Source organism: Symphalangus syndactylus, chromosome 3, assembly GCF_028878055.3.
Source record: "Symphalangus syndactylus isolate Jambi chromosome 3, NHGRI_mSymSyn1-v2.1_pri, whole genome shotgun sequence".
Taxonomy (NCBI): Eukaryota; Metazoa; Chordata; class Mammalia; order Primates; family Hylobatidae; genus Symphalangus; species Symphalangus syndactylus.
Genome location: NC_072425.2, coordinates 86261839 through 86282982, shown reverse-complemented (window position 1 = coordinate 86282982; position 21144 = coordinate 86261839). Strand labels below are relative to the sequence as shown.

General features: G+C 41.0%; 1 protein-coding gene across 6 annotated transcripts in view; it reads right to left on the bottom strand.

Annotated features, from left to right (window-relative positions):
• The window catches only part of IGF2BP3 (insulin like growth factor 2 mRNA binding protein 3), a 163255-nt gene that overhangs the window by 103060 nt on the left and 39051 nt on the right, over positions 1–21144 (bottom strand). For all 6 annotated transcript variants that reach the window (XM_063636311.1, XM_055272425.2, XM_055272428.2 and 3 more), the window contains exon 3: positions 4317–4365. In XM_063636311.1, the coding sequence (XP_063492381.1) occupies positions 4317–4365 (49 nt within the window). The remainder of the gene's footprint in view (positions 1–4316; positions 4366–21144) is intronic.

The window sequence follows — 21144 nt, the reverse complement described above, 5'->3', positions numbered from 1 at the left end:
TTGTCCGTCACTCGGCATCAACGCATCACCAAGTCCCTACCCATCAGTCGGCATCACCGCATCACCAAGTCCCCGTACGTCAGTCGGCATCACTGCATCCGCAGGTCCTCATTCATCAGCTTCACTGCATCCGCAGGTCCTGTCCATCAGTTGGTATCACTGCATCACCAGGTCCCCGTCCATCAGTCGGCATCACCGCATCACCAGGTCCCCGTCCATCAGTCGGCATCACCGCATCTCCAGGTCCCATCAGTCAGTTGGCCTCACTGCATCAGCATCCCGTCTGTCAGTCGGCATCACCGCATCACCAGGTCCCGTCTGTCAGTCGGCATCACTGCATCACCAGGTCCCGTCTGTCAGTCGGTATCATTGCATCACCAGGTCCCGTCTGTCAGTCGGCATCACCGCATCCGCAGGTCCCCCTTCGTCAGTCAGCATCACTGAATCCGCAGGTCCCCGTCCATCAGTCGGCATCATCGCATCTGCAGGTCCCATCCATCAGTCGGCATCACCACATCCGTAGGTCCCTGTCTGTCAGCTGGGATCACTGAATCAGCAGTTGGTTATAGCCTCTAGCTCCTCTGGACACTCTGAACAAGATGTATAACTCTTCTCTCCTCCCCACATCCCAGGTGCCAGCCATAGCCAAGAAGCTCCCATTGCTCAGAAATCTAAGTCTCAGGTGCTCAGGGCTCTTCCCTCCAAGTCTCTAGGATACAAAACCTCAACTTCCTCTTTGGCCTTCCAACCCTCAGGCTGTGGCTGCTCCTTACAGTCACTACTCTGGATTCTCTTTGTTCTTTCGCCTTTCAGCACCTGTGTGATTCTCCCTGGTGAAATACCGAGTATGTTATCTGTGCTCCTGCCTGGATCTCACTGAGACAAGCACAAAACCTAAGGCTGAGAGCTGGTGAATTTGTTGTTGTTCTTATTATATCATAGCTAAAACATATTGTGTACTTATATGTACCAAGCACTGTTTTAAAGGCTTTATCATGCATAATCCTATTTAATGCTCAAAGCAACCCAATGAGCGGGCCACCATCAGCACCTCTTGTTAGAAACGAGGAAAATGAGGCTCAAAGAATTTTAAAAAGCTGTTCAGAGATCCCATAACTAGATCACACAATGAGAAAGTAGTGGAGCTAGGACATAATTCCAAGTCTGACCTCAAGGCTGCCCCATTTCCTGCAAAAAATAAAAATAAATAAATAAAATACGACTATAAGGCTTTTTAGGTGCTCCATGCTGCTTCACAGGGCTATTTACATTGCTCACAAAGAACTTACTATAGTGCTTTTTTGTTATCCTCTTGAGTCTTACTCTGTAACAGGCCCCTTCCTTTTTTCACCCCATTGCTCCTCTAGCAAAACAGGATGTCCTGTGGAATATCCCATATTTAGGACATGGCTAGTTGTTTCTTTGATGCATCATTTAATTTGTCCCTCTATCTTCTGTATTTCTTGTAAACTCAAAGTTAGATTAAGACTGAAGCCAGTTGAACCTATTTAGATAAGACTATTTCCTCTGTGGTGACATGTATATTCTACTGCATCAAAGTAGAAGGCACATAATGTCCAGTCATTCCACTTTCAGTGATTCTAAGATTAATCAGGGACTCAATGCCTAATCTTCCATTATAAAAATTGTCCAGAACTGCAAAATTATCGCTGTTTATGATAAGGCTTTGGTACAAAACAAGCGGCATACCCAGCGTGAATAAATAAAACATATACAGGCTGGGCATCCCATTACTGGGTATATACCCAAAGGACTATAAATCAGGCTGCTATAAAGACACATGCACACGTATGTTTATTGCGGCACTATTCACAATAGCAAAGAGTTGGAACCAACCCAAATGTCCAACAACGATAGACTGGATTAAGAAAATGTGGCACATATACACCATGGAATACTATGCAGCCATAAAAAATGATGAGTTCGTGTCCTTTGTAGGGACATGGATGAAACTGGAAAACATCATTCTCAGTAAACTATCGCAAGGACAAAAAACCAAACACCGCATGTTCTCACTCATAGGTGGGAATTGAACAATGAGAACTCATGGACACAGGAAGGGGAACATCACGCTCTGGGGACTGTTGTGGGGTGGGGGGAGGGGGGAGGGACAGCATTAGGAGATACACCTAATGCTAAATGACGAGTTAATGGGTGCAGGAAATCAACATGGCACATGGATACATATGTAACAAACCTGCACATTGTGCACATGTACCCTAAAACCCTAAAGTATAATAAAAAAAAAAAAAAAAAAAAAAAAAAAAAAAAAAAAAAAAAAAAACATATACAGGCTGGGTACAGTGGCTCACGCCCATAATCCCAGCACTTTGGGAGGCCGAGGCCGAGGCGGGTGGATAATCTGAGGTCAGGAGTTTGAGACCAGCCTGACCAACATGGTAAAATCCCATCTCTACTAAAAATACAAAAAATTAGCCAGGCATGGTTGGAGGATGCCTGTAATCCCAGTTGCTTGGCAGGCTGAGGCAGGAGAATCACTTGAACCTGGGAGGCAGAGGTTGCAGTCAGCCAAGATTGCACCATTCCACTCCAGCCTGGGCAACAAGAGCAAAACTCCATCTCAAATAAACAAACAAACAAACAAAACATACAAAGTGACCCTTCTCCAAAAGGAAATAGTGTTCCCTCAAGTCTTTAAGGAAAGCAACATCTAACAACAGCAGCCCATCTTATTCCTAACGAACTCTCAATAAAATTGTTTTTGTTGATCAATATGTAAATAATCATTAAATTTTTAAAGGGAGTCAAAGGTGAAGAATTCCAAAGTCTAGTTCCAAGCATCAGTATGTGCTCTTGCTTAATTAACTTTATCTTGCGTGCCCATATTTGCCCATTTGAAAACAGAGATAATCCACTAACTTGACACTACCTCAAAGGACAATGAGGAGAGTAAAGTGAAATACAAAAATTAAGAAAAGTTAGATATGGCAAATACTCAGAATAAGGGAAAATGCAATAAACTAAAAGCTAAACTCTCTAAATTTGAAGAGATTATGAATGAATTAAAAGGGAACTCTGCCCATAGCAGATATGCTAGTACTCTAATAATTCACTTAAACTTGGTTTCTACCACTTGGCTATTTCATAAAAAGATACATTATACTAGATGTAGCTCCTGAACAAAAAAATCATATTAAATTACATTTTAAATCATATTTAATATGGCTCATCTTAAAATAAAGGGATCAAACTAGTAATCTTGCTATTACAACACTTGAGGACCTATCCCCCAAGCTACTGAATTCCCTAAATGTTAATCTAAAACAGGAACGTGTAAAAAGTTTAATCTTATAACCTACCGTTTCCATCTATAAAGTATATTTCTAGTGCATTATATAACTTGCAATATATTCAGCATATACCAAAAACCAACCCCTTCCTGCAAAGTTTAATCTCAATAATACTATTTTGAAGATAAATATTCTCAGCACAAATCACTTGTGACCAACTGAGAAACCTTGGAGAATCAGACTTAGATCAACTTCCCTCAACTTCCCACCAAACTAACCTTTTAACTAAACTTTGCATTTTGATGGGGGTTATGATTTAGTGACTCATCAAATGTCATTTTAGAAGACTAGTCTAAAACACACAAAACTAGTTACTCTTGATTTTTTTTTATATTAGAAATACATAAAAGCTAAGCAGTTTCTTTGCACCACCCTCTCCAAGGTGGGTTTTAAGAACTTTCAGATTCCATTGTCTGAAGAGTCAAAAGACATTTTCTTTTATCCCTTCAACTACTGGTGTCTCAAGTTCTCACCATGACATCATTATTATGCTTTGGAAATTGCTGACACAGGCTATTCAATTGTGCTAAATAGTTTGTGTTTATGCATATTACACAATCAGTGCAGTGCCACCATCTGAGCAAAAGGAAGCAGAATAACATTATAAAGTAAAAGCACAAAATAGCAGGTATTTGTCTTTTTAAAACTTTGCCAAGATAGGAACTTCATATTTAAATACAACTGGCAAACTCATCAGAAAGAACTGAAATCAACAAAATCCCGTTGGGAAGGGACTGAATAAGAAAGATTACCCAGTTACCCAAGACTATATTTCAATTTTTGGTTTCTTATCCCAAAGAGCAGATTTTTAAAAGATATACTGTGCCCTTACGAAGAAAAACCCACACCAAGCCACAGGTCATAAGAGAAGAATTTTATGTTCTAGCACACCCAAGAGTTGAGGAAAGGAGAAAAAGCTTTGAAAAAACTAACAGCAATAGGCTTCCATACTTAGATCTTAATTTTAAATATAGAAATTCTTACCTCCCACTGTAAATGAGGCGGGATATTTCGTATCTGAAGTTTCCGAATCCTGCAGAAGAATTAAAATGTTTTTTAAAAGAAAAAAGAAACATAAAAGCAAAACAATAATAGCCAACATGGAAGTTCAGAAACTACTTAAAATATTAACTCTATATTAATTACAAACCAGTATCTATTAAGAAAATACAGCCCAAGAAGGAAAAGCAAAGAAGCAAAGTCATAAAATGCATAGACACCATTTGGAGATCCAGCATTTATTGGACTGTTATGACTTATTTTAAAAGCCACTAAAATTGGCAGATAGAATGTTTAAAACACACTTATCTGATAACTACATTCTAAGTTCAAATCCTTTAGCTTCAAATTAGGCATCCCAGGACACAAACAAGGCCTTAGTCCAGGTGATCTTACTCTGACCGTCACAGCTAAGGAGTCCATGGATAAAATTCAGGGAAATAAAAATGAGGTGTGGGTGGGAGGAAATTACACATTTATCTTCACTATCCCCTAAATGAAATTTAACACGTCCTTCAATTATGAATGCTGGCACTAAACCACGGAATTACAGTACTTGTCATTTTGACATCAATATAAATCAGATATTTTCATACCACATTAGACTGTTGGAGATCTTTATCATCTATACTCATTACTGTGAAACTTAGATGTGTTGCTAGAACTTGTTGCTTATTATATTAAGCAGCTATCACTAAGTTTTAACATTCTGCTAACTACATTTCAAATTAATTGGTTTCCTTTGTAATCCTACGTATTTTATGCATTTTAAAACATCCTGAGGCCAGGCACAGTGGCTCATGCCTGTAATCCCAACAGTTTGGGTGGCCGAGGCAGGTGGATCACTTGAGGTCTGGAGTTCAGGATCAGACTGGCCAACATGGTGAAACCCCTTCTCTACTAAAATTACAAAAAAATTAGCTGGGCATGGTGGCAGGTGCCTGCAGTCCCAGCTACTCCAGAGGCTGAGGCAGGAGAATCGCTTGAACCTGGGAGGCGCAGGTTGCGGTGAGCCAAGATTGCTTCACGGCACTGCAGCCTGGGCGACAGAGTGAGACTCCATCTCAAAAAAATAAAAAATAAAAAATAAGACATACTGAAACGTAAGAAGAGATCCACACGTTTCAGACTGCTAAAGGAGTGCACAGTACAGAAAATGTTAAGAATCAGCACCTTAGTTCAAATGCCACCCTACACATGTATATATGTATGTATAAGGGAAGGAAGAGGGTGACACATATAACACAACTGCATGTTAATTGTATGAGACTATACCATAGAAGTCACATGCCAGTCACCTCCTTTGAAGGAGGAAGAATTTATAGTCAACTAGCTATTAAAAACAAAATAAAACAAAAACTAGCAATTGAGCTTGACATCTCAAGTGAAATAAATTACTTAACTTCCAAAATCAGAACTATAGGACAGGCCTTGTGGCTCACGCCTATAATCCCAGCACTTTAGGAGGATCACTTGAGCCCAGGAGTTCCAGACCAGCCTGGACAACATAGCCAAACCCCATCTCTACAAAAATCTTTTAAAAAATTTTTTAAACTAGCTGGGCATGGTGTTGCATGCTTGTAGTACCAGCTACTCAGGAGACTGAGACGGAAGGATTGCTTCAGACCAGGAGTTCAAAGCTACAGTGAACTGTGACTGCACCACTGCAATCCAGCCTGGACAACAGAGTGACACCCTGTCTCAAAAACAAGAGAAGAAAAAAGAAAAATAAAAAATAGAAAAAAACAGAACTATAGTGAACTTCTCTTTCCAGGTCAGATAATCCACAATTTTGAAGTATCTGAGGAAAACACCAGTTTAGTCTAGATTCATAACCTAGTTTAGTCCTTTGCCTCTTCCCTTTCCCCAAAAGGGTGAGAACAAACAAATACCACAGCTGCCATTGATCCCTTCGAGAACATCAAAGAAAACCTAGATTAACTAAACTCAGGTACATCCTGTCTACAATCATAAAATGGAGGAGGGAAGGAAGAGAAGTACTTTTACATTATTTTCATGACAAAGTAAAAGCACAGTCATCAGGGTAAAATATACCAAAGAGATAAAAGAGAATGCCAGTTTAAGAGAAAAAAAAATCCAAACTATAGCTAGTATAAGTTTACAGACAAAATGCCAGTTTGGGATTTGTTTCAAAATAACTCATGTGGTAATAACTCTTAAAGCTTCAGGACAGGTACCTCTCTGCTTTTATGTAAGTTTTATATTTTCTTTTTCTTTTTTGGTGTGTGACAAGAGTCTCGCCCTGTTGCCCACGCCGGAATTCAGTGGCACAATCTCAGCTCACTGCAGCCTCCGCCTCCCAGGTTCAGGCAATTCTCCCACCTCAGCCTCCTGTGTAGCTGGGATTGCAGGCATGCGCCATCACACCCAGCTAATTATTGTATTTTTAGTAGAGACGGGGTTTCACCATGTTGACCAGGCTGGTCTCAAACTCCTGACCTCAAGTGATCCGCCCACCTCGGCCTCCCAGAGTGCTGGGATTACAGGCGTGAGCCACTGTGCCTGGCAGTATTTTCTATAAAAGGTTTAAAAAATATACCCTAATAAAAAGATTTATAATTCATAGATTTCACAACTGTCATATGTTGCTTCAGTTAAAAGAAAAGTTGCAGCCAGACACAGTGGCTCACACCTGTGATCCCAGCACTTTGGGAGGCTGGGGTGGGCGGATCACCTGAGGTCAGAAGTTCGAGACCAGCCTGATCAACATGGAGAAACCCCATCTCTACTAAAAACACAAAATTAGCTGGGCATGGTGGCACATGCCTGTAATCCCGGCTACTCGGGAGGCTGAGGCAGGAGAATTGCTTGAACCCAGGAGGCAGAGTTTGTGGTGAGCCAAGATTGCGCCACTGCACTCCACCCTGGGTGACAGAGCGAGACTCCATCTCAAAAAAAAAAAAAAAAAAAAAAAGTGCTCACACTGTATTTACCTGACTAATGAGGGTATGATTTACTACATATATGCAAGTACTAATCTGGTTTTTTGTTTGTTTGTTTTTGTTCTGTTTTGAGATGGAGTCTCACTCTGTCGCCCAGGCTGGAGTGCAGTGGTGCGGTCTTAGCTCACTGCAACCTCTGCCTCCCGGGCTCAAGGGATTCTCCTGCCTCTTCCTCCCAAATAGCTGGGACTACAGGTGCATGCCAACCACATCCAGCTAGTTTTTTATAGAGATGGTGGTCTCGCTATGTTGTCCAGGTTCCTCTTGAACTTCTGGGCTCAAGCAGTCCTTCTATCTTGACCTCCCCAAAGTGCTGGGATTATAGGTGTGAGCCACCATGCCTGGCCCTATTCTGTTTTAATCAAGTATCTAACACAGTAAGGATTAGCAGCAGCGTTAAGAAACTAAGTATTCACCTCCACTGGCCTCATTTTGGAGGGTGTATATATTACCAAAAAATTTTCCCAAAAGTACACACGTAAATATACATACAGAGTTCAGGTTAATTAGCATGTGATCATACATATTACAAAAATAAATATCCACTTCACAAAGAGGATACTATCTTTTGTTTGTTAAGAGTAATCCAGGCAGTACACAGTGGCTCATGCCTGTAATCCCAGCCCTTTGGGGGGCCAAGGTGGGAGGAGTGCTTAAGGCCAGGGGTAAAATTAGCCTGGCGTGGTGGCACACGCCTGTAGTCCTAGATACTCAGGATGCTGAGGTGGGAGAATCACATATGCCCAGGAGTTTAAAGTTTCAATCAGCTATAATCATGCCACTGTACTCCAGCCTGGGCAATGGATTGAGACCCTGTCTCACACACACACACAAAGCAATCCATTTGCCATGTTTTCCCAAGGACTTTTTAAGAATCTCATGCTCAAGGATCCTACGGATTTTCTACCCACTCTTCAAAACGTACATCCAACATCCATTTAATTATTGGAAGTTTGGATGTTACTCCAGAATAATTATTTCCCTTAAATGGTTTTCTCGTTTCCCTTACCTGATACTCTTGTTTCATTTTAGACAAACATCTGAGTTATTTTTATGCAGTGTTTTGCTTTGTTTTTCAGATGGGAGTCTCGCTCTCTCACCCAGGCTGGAGTACAGTAGCACAATCTCGGCTCACTGCAACCTCTGCCTCCCAGGTTCAAGCAATTCTCCTGCCTCAGCCTTCCTAGTAGGTGGGATTATTAGATGCCCACTAACTTTAGTAAAGATGGAGTTTCACCATGTTGGCCAGGCTGGTCTCAAACATCTCATCTCAAGTGATCTGCCAGCCTCAGCCTCCCGAAGTGCTGGGACTGCAGGCGTGAGCTGCTGCGCCCGGCCCTGCAGTTAGTGTTTGATATCTAGAATTGTTCTTTCCCATTTGCTCAGTAACTAATCTTAAACTGTGTGACATTTACCTCTGGCTCCTAACCTCGTGCTCTGCTCTTATCAGTACAAGAGCCAAAAGTCTCAACATTAACAGGAACGAACCAAAGGCATGAATTATAATCATCCAGCACAGATAAATACAAACTTCCGGCATGGAAAGAAGTGGAGAAAAATCTATCTCAGTCAGCTATACAATTAAAATACTCTACTGCTTCTTTGGTCATGTTCCATCTGAGATTTGAGAATTAGTTTATATTTGGGTTTGATTCTAAATACTTACAAATCAAGAAAAGGTATTAATATTTTAATAGAGTGTTTCTATCATATTGATTACCAAGTCACTAAAGTTCAATTTAACTATCAGCAAATAAATTAGTGTTTCACCATCTCCTAAAACATACATAAATACATAGGATGCACACTTCATAACAACAGGGACTAATTAGGTTATCTTGTTTGTTGCTGCATTCAGAGCCTGAACAGTGCTTGGCATCTGATAAGCATTCAATTGATAGTTAAAATGTTACACTATATGGCAGAGGGGGGGAATGACTCACAGAACCACCATCCAGAAACTAACACTTCGAATGATTTCCTTATAGCTTATAAAGGGATGGAGAAAAACAACTGCCACACATTTCTGAGAATGGAAAAAAAAACCCCAAAATATTGAATTATTTAAGCACTTGCATTAATTTTAAAAATTCAGGCCAGGCACAGTGGCTCACACCTGTAATCCCAGCACTCTGGGAGGCCAAGGTGGGCGGATCACGAGGTCAGAAGTTCGAGACCAGCCTGATCAACATGGTGAAACCTCGTCTCTACTAAAAACATAAAAATTAGCTGGGTGTAGTGGTATTTACCTGCAATCCCAGCTACTCAGGAGGCTGAGGCAGCAGAATTGCTTGAACCCGGGAGGCGGAGGTTGCAATGAGTCAAGACTGCACCACTGCACTCCAGCCTAGGCAACAGAGTGAGACTCCATCTCAAAAAAAAAAAAAAATTTCAACACAATTTAAGGGTTCCCCACCAGAGGGGAAATAGGGTAAATTTTAGTTCTCAGGCTAATAGATTAAAAATTTAAAGGCCAGGTACAGTGGCTCAAGCCTGTAATCCCAGCACTTTGGGAGGCTGAGGTGGGGGGATCATGAGGTCAGGAGTTCAAGACCAGCTTGGCCAAGATGGTGAAATCCCATCTCTACTAAAAATACAAAAATTAGCTGGGCAGTGGCAGGCACCTGTAATCTCAGCTACTCGGGAGGCTGAGGCAGGAGTATCGCTTGAACCCAGGAGGCGGACATTGCACTGAGCCGAGATCGCACCATTGCACTCTAGCCTGGGCAACAAAGCAAGACTCCGTCTCAAAAATAAATAAATAAATAAAAAACTTTAAAACTGCCCACGCTGCTAGAAATATTAGTTACTATGAAAATTCAATCATTATTTATTAAAAGCATGTTTAATTATAAAAGAAAGAGTCAATGGTAGGCCCGGCAGGGTAGCTCACGCCTGTAAACCCAGCACTTTGGGAGAACTGCCTGAAACCAGGAGTTCCAGACCACCTTGGGCAACAAAATGAGACCGCCCACACCAGCCCTGCCTATCTACAAAAAAATCTAAATTAAAATTAATTTTTAAGAGCCAATAGAGCAGCTCATGTAGACTCTGAAAGGCATCTTGAAGATCTTTAGTAATCGATGAAACTGATTTAAGTTGATTTTATAGAAATGTTCAAATTGTCACCAATTAGAGAAAGTGAGCCTCCAAATACCCATCACCTATTTCAATTAACCAGTATGATAATCTGATCTTGTTTATTCTATACCCACACCTGGACCAAGTCCCCCTTACATAGCATGCCATGCTGAACTACTCCAGTAAACAACAATGAAAAATAAGGAGCTTTATTTCAACATAACCACAACAGCATTATTGCTCCTAGAAGTGATTAGCAAAAATTCCTCGTTATTAGATATCCACTAAGTGTTTATTTCCAGTTGCTAATAACTATCTTTTTACATGAGGTTTGTTCGTATCAAGATGCCAACAAGATATACACATGCATACAGCTGATATGCTGATATATAATCTTAGGTCTATTTAATACAAGAGTTTCCCCTCACTGTTTTCTTCACATTTATGTTGAAGAAAAACCAGTTGATATGCTGATATATAATCTTAGGTCTATTTAATACAAGAGTTTCCCCTCACTATTTTCTTCACATTTCTTCACATTTATGTCCAAAGTCATAAAATCCTACATGATTACTCATTCTGGATTTTACTCACTGCATCCCCCTTTGTATCATTTTAATAATTGTTTATTATATAGAATTAGGTATATAATAATGTATTTTTTCTAAGAGACGGGATCTTGCTCTATTGCCCAGACTGGAGAGCAGTGAGTGGTACAATCACCTCACTGCAGACTCAAACCCCTGGGACTCAAGTGATCCTACCATCAAAGCCTTCTGAGTAGCTGGGACCGCAGGCATATGCTACCACGCCCAGCTAAATTTGTTGTAGAGATGGGGGTCTCGCTACATTCCCCAGGCTGGTCTCGAACTCCTGGCCTCACGCAATCCTCCTGCCTTGGCCTCAATAATGTATAATTTATTTATACACATAAGACATCTATGAACCCACCTCCAATAATTAGAAGATAATTGAAGATAATTGCATGCTTCTCCCCCAACCCTCCTCCTCCCAGAATATAATTATCACCCCTAACTTTTTATTCTCATGCTTTGATTTACAACAGTTAGCTGTTAAAACTGACTTTTTTAGCTGGGCATAGTGGTGCATGCCTGTAGTCCCAGCTACTCGGGAGGCCGAGGCAGGAGGATCAACTGAGCCCTAGGGAGGTCGAGGCTGCAGTGAGTGGTGGTGGTGGTACCACTGCACTCCAGCCTGGGCAACAGGGTGAGATCCCATCTCAAAAAACAAGCAAAAAAACCCTGACTTTTAAAAAGTAGACAAAATGGTGCCAGCAGTCCTTAAAAATGACCAAAATTGGCTGGGTGCAGTGGCTCGCGCCTGTAATCCCAGCACTTTGGGAGGCTGAGGCAGGCGGATCACCTGAGGTCAGCAGTTCGAGACCAGCCTGGCCAACATCGTGAAAACCCATCTGTAGTGAAAACACAAAAATTAGCCAGGCATGGTGGCACAGGCCTGTAATCCCAGCTAATTGGGAGGCTGAGGCAGGAGAATCACTTGAACTCAGAGGTTGCAGCAAGCTGAGACCGTGCCATTGCATTCCAGTCTGGGCAGTAAAAGCAAAACTCTGTCTCAAAAAGAAAAAAGGGGGGGACCAAAATTGCCAGAAATGGTTGGGGGGAAAAATTTAATGAGCAAAACTTAATACTCTCTAGTCAGTACTCAAATTTTCCTGATTAAAAAATGTCTTAACAACTGGTATGTTCAAATCAGTATTCAGATAAGATCTATATGTGGCATTTGCTTGATTATGACTAGTCTTATAACCTAAATGTTGCCCTTTTTCTTGTAACTTATTTGGATAAAAAACCAAAAACCTAAAATGCTGTCATTTGTCCTTGAGTTTCTCACTACCTGGAGTTTGCTAGTGACACTCCTGTAATAGTGTTTAATACATTCCTCTGTTCCCTATAAAGTTATAGTTAGATCCAAAGGCTCAACTTGGTTTCTCTTGTTTCGTATTTGAGAGAGGCAATATTCCATAGGGAGTGTTCTGTACTTCCATGGGAGTTGTTACCTCTGATATCTTTCTATGATGTTGGCAGCTACTAGTGATCACTGCCTAAATCCACTGTTTCATTCAAGGTTGAAAACCATGATTTTCTCATTCTATCACGCCTTCTGTGTTTTTTAGCCAGAGTTATTCCATAAAGATCAAGTGTCCCTCATCAAATATTTGGATGCTCTGAAGCATACTAAGTAAAGACAGAACAAATACTTTATTCTTTCTCTTCTGCAGCAGATGGTTTTGTGCTCCTTATCACATCACCTGATTCATCACTGTGGTAGACAATCAATCCCACACACATTTCAGTTGTCTCACTTCTTTCCACCCAAAAGCACACACCTTACACAAGGCTGCTTCTTTATCTCAGGGCTTTCTCCAAAGCCTCTAGAGTACAGGAGCAGCCCAGAAACATTGCACAGAGAAAATCCTTAAGAAGAACATGCATAAATATAGGTATATGAGGGTGCGGGCAGGGAGCTCCAATTTTTCAGATGGATAAACCTGGGAGGCATTCTATGAATTTCTTGGAGGTCTCGTTTCCCTATAGGAAACTCAATAAAATATCTATCATTGGCTTTTCCTAACTCCCCAGTTCATTCTCCCCCTTCCCTCACTTCTTCTTGAAATCATCTCCAAAATAAATCAACTTTGGCAAATCTCTGTTTCAATCTCTGCTTTAAGAGGAGTCCACGCCGGGCGCAGTGGCTCAAGCCTGTAATCCCAGCACTTTGGGAGGCCGAGGTGGGCGGATCACGAGGTCAGGAGATCGAGACCACCCTGGCTAACACAGTGAAACCTCGTCTCTACTAAAAATACAAAAAATTAGCCGGGCGTGTTGGCGGGTGCCTGTAGTCCCAGCTACTTGGGAGGCTGAGGCAGGAGAATGGCGTGAACCCGGGAGGCGGAGCTTGCAGTGAGCCGAGATCGCGCCACTGCACTCCAGCCTAGGGAACAGAGAAAGACTCCGTCTCAAAAAAAAAAAAAAAGAGGAGTCCAGGCTGGGCACAGTGGCTCACATCTGTAATCCCAACACTTTGGGAGACCAAGGTGGAAGGATCGCTTGATGCCACGGCAACATAGCAAGACCTTGTCTCTACAAAAAAATTAAAAACTAAAAAATTTTGCTGGGTGTGATGGCTCACGCCTGTAATCCCAGCACTTTGGGAGGCAGAGGTGGGCGGATCACCTGAGGTCCAGAGTTCGAGAACAGCCTGGCCAACATGGCAAAACCCCATCTCTACTAAAAATAGAAAAATTAGGCCAGGCACAGTGGCTCACGCCTGTAATCCCAGCACTTCAGGAGGCTGAGGAGGGTGGCTCACGAGGTCAGGAGTTCAAGACCAGCCTAGCCAAGATGGTGAAATCCCATCTCTACTAAAAATATAAAAAATTAGCTGGGCGTGGTGGCAGGCATCTGTAATCCCAGCTACTCAGGAGGCTGAGGCAGAGAATTGCGTGAACCCAGGAGGCGGAGGTTGTAGTGAGCTGAGATCGCACCGCTGCACTCCAGCCTGGGTGACAAGGCAAGACTCCATCTGAAAAAAAAAAAAAAAAAACCCCAAAAAAAACAAAAAACAATAATTAACCGGGTGTGGTGGTACACACCTGTAATCCCAGCTACTTAGGAGGCTGAAGCAGGAGGATCATCACTTGAACTCAGTAGGTGGAGGCTGCAGTGAGCCAAGATCATGCCACTGCACTCCAGCCTTAGAGACAGAGTGAGACTCCATCTCAAAAAAAAAAAAAAAAAAAAAAAAAAAAAAGCCAGAAGCAGTGGCTCATGCCTGTAATCCCAGCACTTTGGGACGCCAAAGCAGGTGGATCACGAGGTCAGGAGATCGAGACTATCCTGGCTAACACGGTGAAACCTCATCTCTACTAAAAAGTACAAAAAATTAGCCAAGCATGGTGGCAAGCGCCTATAGTCCCAGCTACTCAGGAGGCTGAGGCAGGAGAATCGCTTGAACTCGGGAGGCAGAGGTTGCAGTGAGCTCGGATCACACCACTGCACTCCAGCCTGGGCGACAGAGAGAGACTCTGTCTCAAAAAAAAAAAAAAAAAAAAAAATTTATTGGCTTATCTTTGATGCTATATAAAAGAAAAAAATATATATATATTTAAAAATTAATGGGCATGGTGGTACATACCTGTAGTCCCAGCTACTTGGGAGGCTGAGGTGGGAAGACCGCTTGGGCCCAAGAAGTTGTGAGGCTACAGTAAGCTATGACTACGCCACTGCACTCCAGCCTGGGCAACAGAGCAAGCCTCTTTTTCTTTTTTTTTAGGGAGAAAAAAAAAAGGAGTCCAAAGATATTATTTCAAATTTTTCAGAATAACATATTAGGGACCTGACATTGCCCAAAGACAATCAAATATTTCATTCCTTCAGTATCATTATTAATTCAGAGTCATACATATTTTGCTTGTATCAATCTTTTTTGATGCTCAAATTCTCCCATCTTTGGCCAGCAAAACGGCCTCTTCATGTTGGCTCCTTCATCTTTTGATGTGACTCCAATAATATTTGTGAGCACTTCTGCTTTCTGTTATGATGTGATACTCTAGGTTTAGCTTGTATGTTTCTTGCCTCCATCTATAATCAGCCTTATCAGCATGGATCCTTGATCTCTTTTAGTCAGAAAAAGTACAGAGAGACTACAATCTGGTCACTAGAGGCACTCATTAGATTGGTCATTGCTTCCAAGCCAGAGCTAGAAAATACACTTGGAAAGAAAATAAACCATGGGTTCATACTGATTATTTCCAACTCAGATTTTGGATGACTGGAATTTCACAGAAAGTCTCTTATATTTGCATATTTTCTTCCACTAAAAAATCTGACAAAAGATAGAAATAAGAACAAAAAAAAAGTGCTTTATGTTTATTATCTCATTTAACCCTCAGAGTTGGCATTTTACAGATTAGGAAACAAAGGCAGAAGTAATTTAATTTGTCTGAATACACACACAGCTACTGCGTGGCAGGGTCAGGATATATATTTGAGCATTCTGGCCCCAGATTCTATCCTCCTAACCATACTCTATTCGGTCTTACTGATTTCACTTATAATCTAACCAACAGCATAACCATATCAAATAACTTCAGAAAAAAGTACAGATTGCACATGAAATTCAAAAGATAAAAATACATGCTAATCCTAAGCAATATTTTCCCTTTACACCTTAGCTTTAAACCACAATAACTTACATATGGAGACTCAATATTGAAATTAAGTGGACAAGCTTACATATTAATACCAAGAAAGAAGGAAGAGAGGAAAGGCAACTATGAGGAAAACACAACTACTCGGTTGTCTCAAGGTATTACAAAGATTATATACATAGGCACTTCAGGTACTTCTGAAGCTAGTCATATCAAGTCAAGTCCCAATGCAAGACACAAAACTGTATTAGACCTGCAACCTTTCATCCAAATTACCTGTAAGTCCTGGATGCACCTTTATCTTATTCCTCTGGAAAAGGCTCTGTCTCAGCCCCTTCCTTCTACCAACACTTACATACAACAAATCAAGTGGGAATCACTGCTTCCCTACTTTATAAGACAGATACTGATATAATGCTGCTAACACCAGCTGATGACAGAAGGAGAAAACCAAGTCTAACTTGTAACATGTTCTTCTTTGCCTTTTTTTTTTTTTTTTTTTTGAGATAGAATCTCACTGTCACCCAGGCTGGAGTGCAGTGGCGTGATCTCAGCTCACTGTAACCTCCGCCTCCCGGGTTCAAGCAATTCTCCTGCCTCAGCTTCCCCAGTAGCTGGGATTACAGGCGCGCGCCACCATGCCCAGCTAATTTTTTGTATTTTTAGTAGAGACGGGGTTTCACCATGCTGGCCAGGCTGGTCTCGAACTCCTGACCTCGTGATCCACCTGCCTCGGCCTCCCAAAGTGCTGGGATTACAGACAGGAGCCACTGCGCCCAGCTGCCTTATTTCTTATGCAAAAAAACTGGAACGCAAGGTTCGGATTTGGACTGGTATTTTCAAGTAAAAAGGCAAGCCTTGTGACTCAAAGCAGTCTAGTGTGGGCTTTCCAACCCGCCACTTGGTGGCACTCTGTACCGGCTGCAAATTTTCATTCCAGCTGTGCCGAACTAAACCTACGTCCAAAGAGGACTTCGTTCAGCCTGGCTAATTTCAATATGGCTATATTGTAATTACACCTATTCTTTCTTGGTTTATACAGTTAAGAATTAGCTCTTTAAAAGGTCAACCTCAATTTTCAAGAAGTTTAATACTGTACTCCAAGTAAATACTTGGGAAAATGATCAGTCTTACATTCCTGGTCTAAGTGTCAACTGGCATAACTCTGCTCATTGCTGACTTGGCAGTGTCTTATCCTCTAACTCAAGAATTACCTTTCTTACACCATTTCCTTAGGTAAAGTTGTAATATGCTCAAAGGCTTAGCTGTCTGTAAATAGGGAGAACTAGGAAGAACTTAGAGGTCCAGGAAAAAGGGATTCAATTACAATACACAGAATGAAATCTCACAGAGACATTATAAATATGAAAGAATATTAATGAAGACATGCGCTTATGACACTGTTCACTGAAAAAAGTGCATCACTAAAAGAGAACATGGAATATGATCTCATTTTAAAATATGTGTTTTTATCACAAAAAGAACATTCCAACCAGGAACAAAATGTACGTATCTGTACATACACACATACACATGAACATTAACAGAAATAAGGAACAGAGAACATTAAGATACTGACTGTGACGAGCCCTGGCTGGTAGAATCATCTGCAGTTTTCCACTTCTTCTAGCTTTTGTGTTTTATAAAATGAACTTTACTAGTTGTTGAGGGAAAAATAAGCTATTGTTTCTAGCCAGCAGCATAATATCAGAATGAACCAAGAGGAAAACAATTCTAGATTCCAACAGTTCTAACTAGCTCTGTGACATCAGTTCTCCCTCCCCCTATAAAATTCCTATAGATTTTATAGTCTAGCAGAAGAAACTAGATATTTTAGGTAAGTCTTAACTAAGTATCTGTAAAAGTGGAAAGGAGGAAACATGACTTAGGAGTAACACAGGTAGACCCAGGTCAAAAATCCCTATGAAAGATGGAATTGCATCTAGTGGATTGACAGAGGTCACTCTAAAGAAAAGCATACTTCCTGCAACAGTTAAAAAGAATGCCAGATTCTAGTGAACTGAACAGGAGGAAGGAAGGGGAAAAAAAAAAAAAAGATTACAAGGTCCTCTACACTGTAAAAGTAAAGAAATGTCCGGCCGGGCGCGGTGGCTCACGCTTGTAATCCCAGCACTTTGGGAGGCCGAGGCAGGTGGATCACGAGGTCAGGAGATCGAGACCACGGTGAAACCCCGTCTCTACTAAAAATACAAAAAATTAGCCGGGCGTGGTGGCGGGCGCCTGTAGTCCCAGCTACTCGGAGAGGCTGAGGCAGGAGAATGGCGTGAACCTGGGAGGTGGAGCTTGCAGTGAGCCGAGATTTTGCCACTGCACTCCAGCCTGGGTGACAGAGCCAGACTCCGTCTCAAAAAAAAAAAAAAAAAAAGAAATGTCCTTCAAGTATGGTCTGAGAACCACCTATGTTAGAATCACCACAAGGGACTAACTAAAATGCAGATTCCAGGGCCCCAAAACAGACTTAAATCATAATTTCTGGGGGTGGGGCAGGGGAACTTGGCCCCTCCCCCGCCAACCCACACACACATTCTCTCTCTCTCTCATGGATTGGTGGCCACTGTGGTATAGTTAACAGGGCGAGTCTCAAAGAGCAAAATTACTTGTTTTATTCACTGTTGCACATTCCACTGGTTAACAGATTGCTTAGCTCATCTCAGGCAATTATTCAATATTACTTAAACAATGAGCAAGGGAACAAAGTCTCTTAACATCACAGTTCTGAGAATCTAAACATGGTTTTTTCCATCATCCCCAGCTCCCAGATCTCCATGGTAACAGCTATGTTTTAGTCCCGTTAACTAAAAGAGGTATATTTTATCTTTTACATTTGCACACGTTATCTCCACCTATACAGAACAGAGTCTGACAGCCAGACGTGCATAGATGAAAACTTGACTGACGCCATGAGTATGCACTGGAAGAGTCCAAAAAAGACTGAATGTTTTTCTACATACTCTCTTACTACTATTGTTTGCTTGCATTTACACACTGCCATGTCTTTCTTTTAGAAGATTAAATGTTCCTTGAAGAAACATAGTCAAAGTTTTTATACATCCTTAGGATATGTGCAAGTTAGGAAAACCTCACACTGTTCGAAAGACAACTGATACAGGCACACATCATCACACTGGGCCTTTGCTTTACTTCTTAATGTGACTACTAGAAGGGCACACACATCTTAATGTAGAATGTCAAACAGGAAAAAAACAAACAAACAAAACAGGGCACAAACTAATCCTTGATCCCTAAATAACCAAAGATTTGTATGGCTTTCATACTGAGATTTTAACTAAGTAAATGTGCTTCATTTTTTAATTTTTTTTTTTTTTTTTTTTTTGGAGAGAGGGTCTCGCTCTGTTGCTCAGACTGGAGTGCAAACGGCACGATCTCTGCTCTCATTGCAGCCTCAACCTCTGAGGTTCATGAGATCCTCCTGTCTCAGCCCCTCAAGTAGCTGGGACTACAGGCATGCGATACCGCACCCAGCTAATTTTTGTATTTTTCATAGAGCTGCGGTTTCACGTTGCCCAGACTGTTCTTGAACTCCTGGGCTCAAGCAATCCACTTGCCTTGGCCTACCAAACTGCTAGGATTACAGGCATGAGCCACTGCGCCCAGCCTGTAAATGTGCCTTTAAACTAAAAAGTCACCACCAGTATTACAACCACAGAAACACAGGCAGTTGAACAGTTACTATTTAAATAAAAGCCTCATTGCCTGTATGACCTAAAAGCATAGCTCTTTCAAAAGTCTTAATATTAACACAACAGAGTAAATTGTACATATCTTCCTTAAAAATTAGAGTGGTAACAAGGGAATAAAGAACTTGGATATAAAACCTCTAATATGCTTGAGTCGCATTGAAAATTAATTATTCCCATATTTTTCCATAGCTAAAACTAGTTTTATAAATATCATTACATTTTTTTCCAGCAACAAGATATTTTTAAACAGTGATTTTAGAAAGCGTACATCTTAAGCTGCTCTGTCCAATAAAGTCACTAGCCACATGTGTCTAACTACTTGAAATGTGGCTAGTCTGAATTGTTCTGTAAGGATAAAATACATACAAATGTTGAAGATTCAATACCAAAAAAAGCAAAATTTCTCAACAACTTATTATACTGTTACATTTTAGATATATTAGGTTGTATATAATAACTAATTTTTTTTTTTTTTGAGACAGGGTTTTGCTCTCTCGCCCAAACTGTAGTGGCACGACCATAGCTCACTGCAGCCTCTTGGGCTCAAGCAATTCTCCCACGTCAGCCTCCCAGTCAGCTAGGATACAGGCACACATCACCACACTGGGCCTTTGTTCTACTTAATGTGGCTATTAAAAGGTTAAAATCATATATATTTATTTCATGTATTTCTATTGAACAGAGCTTATCTAAAACTAATTGATTAAATTTAATTTGTTTGTCAAGGAAATTTGAAGATCAAGAAAAAGTTTTAGGCCTGGCGCAGTGGCTTACGCCTATAAACCCAGCACTTTGGGAGGCCGAGGTGGGAGGATCATCTGAGGTCAAGAGTTCAAGACCAGCCTGGCCAACATGGCAAAACCCCATCTCTGCTAAAAATACAAAAATTAGCCAGGCATCATGGTGGCATGTGCTTGTAATCCCAGCTACTTGGGAGGCTGGGGCAGGAGAATTGCTTAAACCTGGAAGGCAGAGGTTACAGTGAGACAAGACTGTGCCACTGCACTCCAGCCTGGGTGACAGAGTGAGACTCTGTCTGGAAAAATTAAAATTAAAAAACAAAAAAAAGAAAAAGTTTTATATGGAATACTTATTTTCCACATAAAAGTAACCATCACTAAAACTGTACCTGCAAGAAGAGGTGTTTTAAGATTACTAAACTTTTAAAACCACTGTATTTTGAATACGGGGTATGTCTACATTAACAGTTTTTATTTCATATTACTGCTAAGTGGATGTGGTTCTTAGACAAGGTAGAACCTTGGGTTTGTTTTTGTTCGTGGGAAAGTTGCAGTTGATCATTATCAAATTATATACCACCTTCTCATCAACTTTAGAAACTATAATAATCTCACCACCCCAAAGCTTGAAGACTGTTTCCCAGAGGTAGAGTTATACAGCCAGACTTGTTTATATTTCTATTTTTAATGTTTTCTACAAGTAGGCAAAGAAAATAAGCAAGTAATTGTGTTCAAGAAACTCAGTATGAGAATTCTCAGTTCCACGCACTCTGAGAACTCAACAAAAGGTTGACAAGTTTGATCTAAATATTTCTGCCTGACATTCCTCATCCTAGGTAACTCAATCCTTTCTTTTCTCCCAAGATACAATTTCACTAGGCTTTGTAGATAACCCTCCTCCTAGCAGAAAGCATAATGCAAATGCAATGCTACATTACCAGTCTCCAACAGCAGCAAATTGTTCCTGCTTACTAAGCTCTTTTTCCTTCTAGTGAGATAGAATAGGTATGTTTAACACACTTAAGGACAAACAAGTTAAAAAAAAACTTTCACTTAAGTGCAACATGCTTCCCCAACTACATCAATATTTTCCCAAATTTGAACTCAGTCACATTA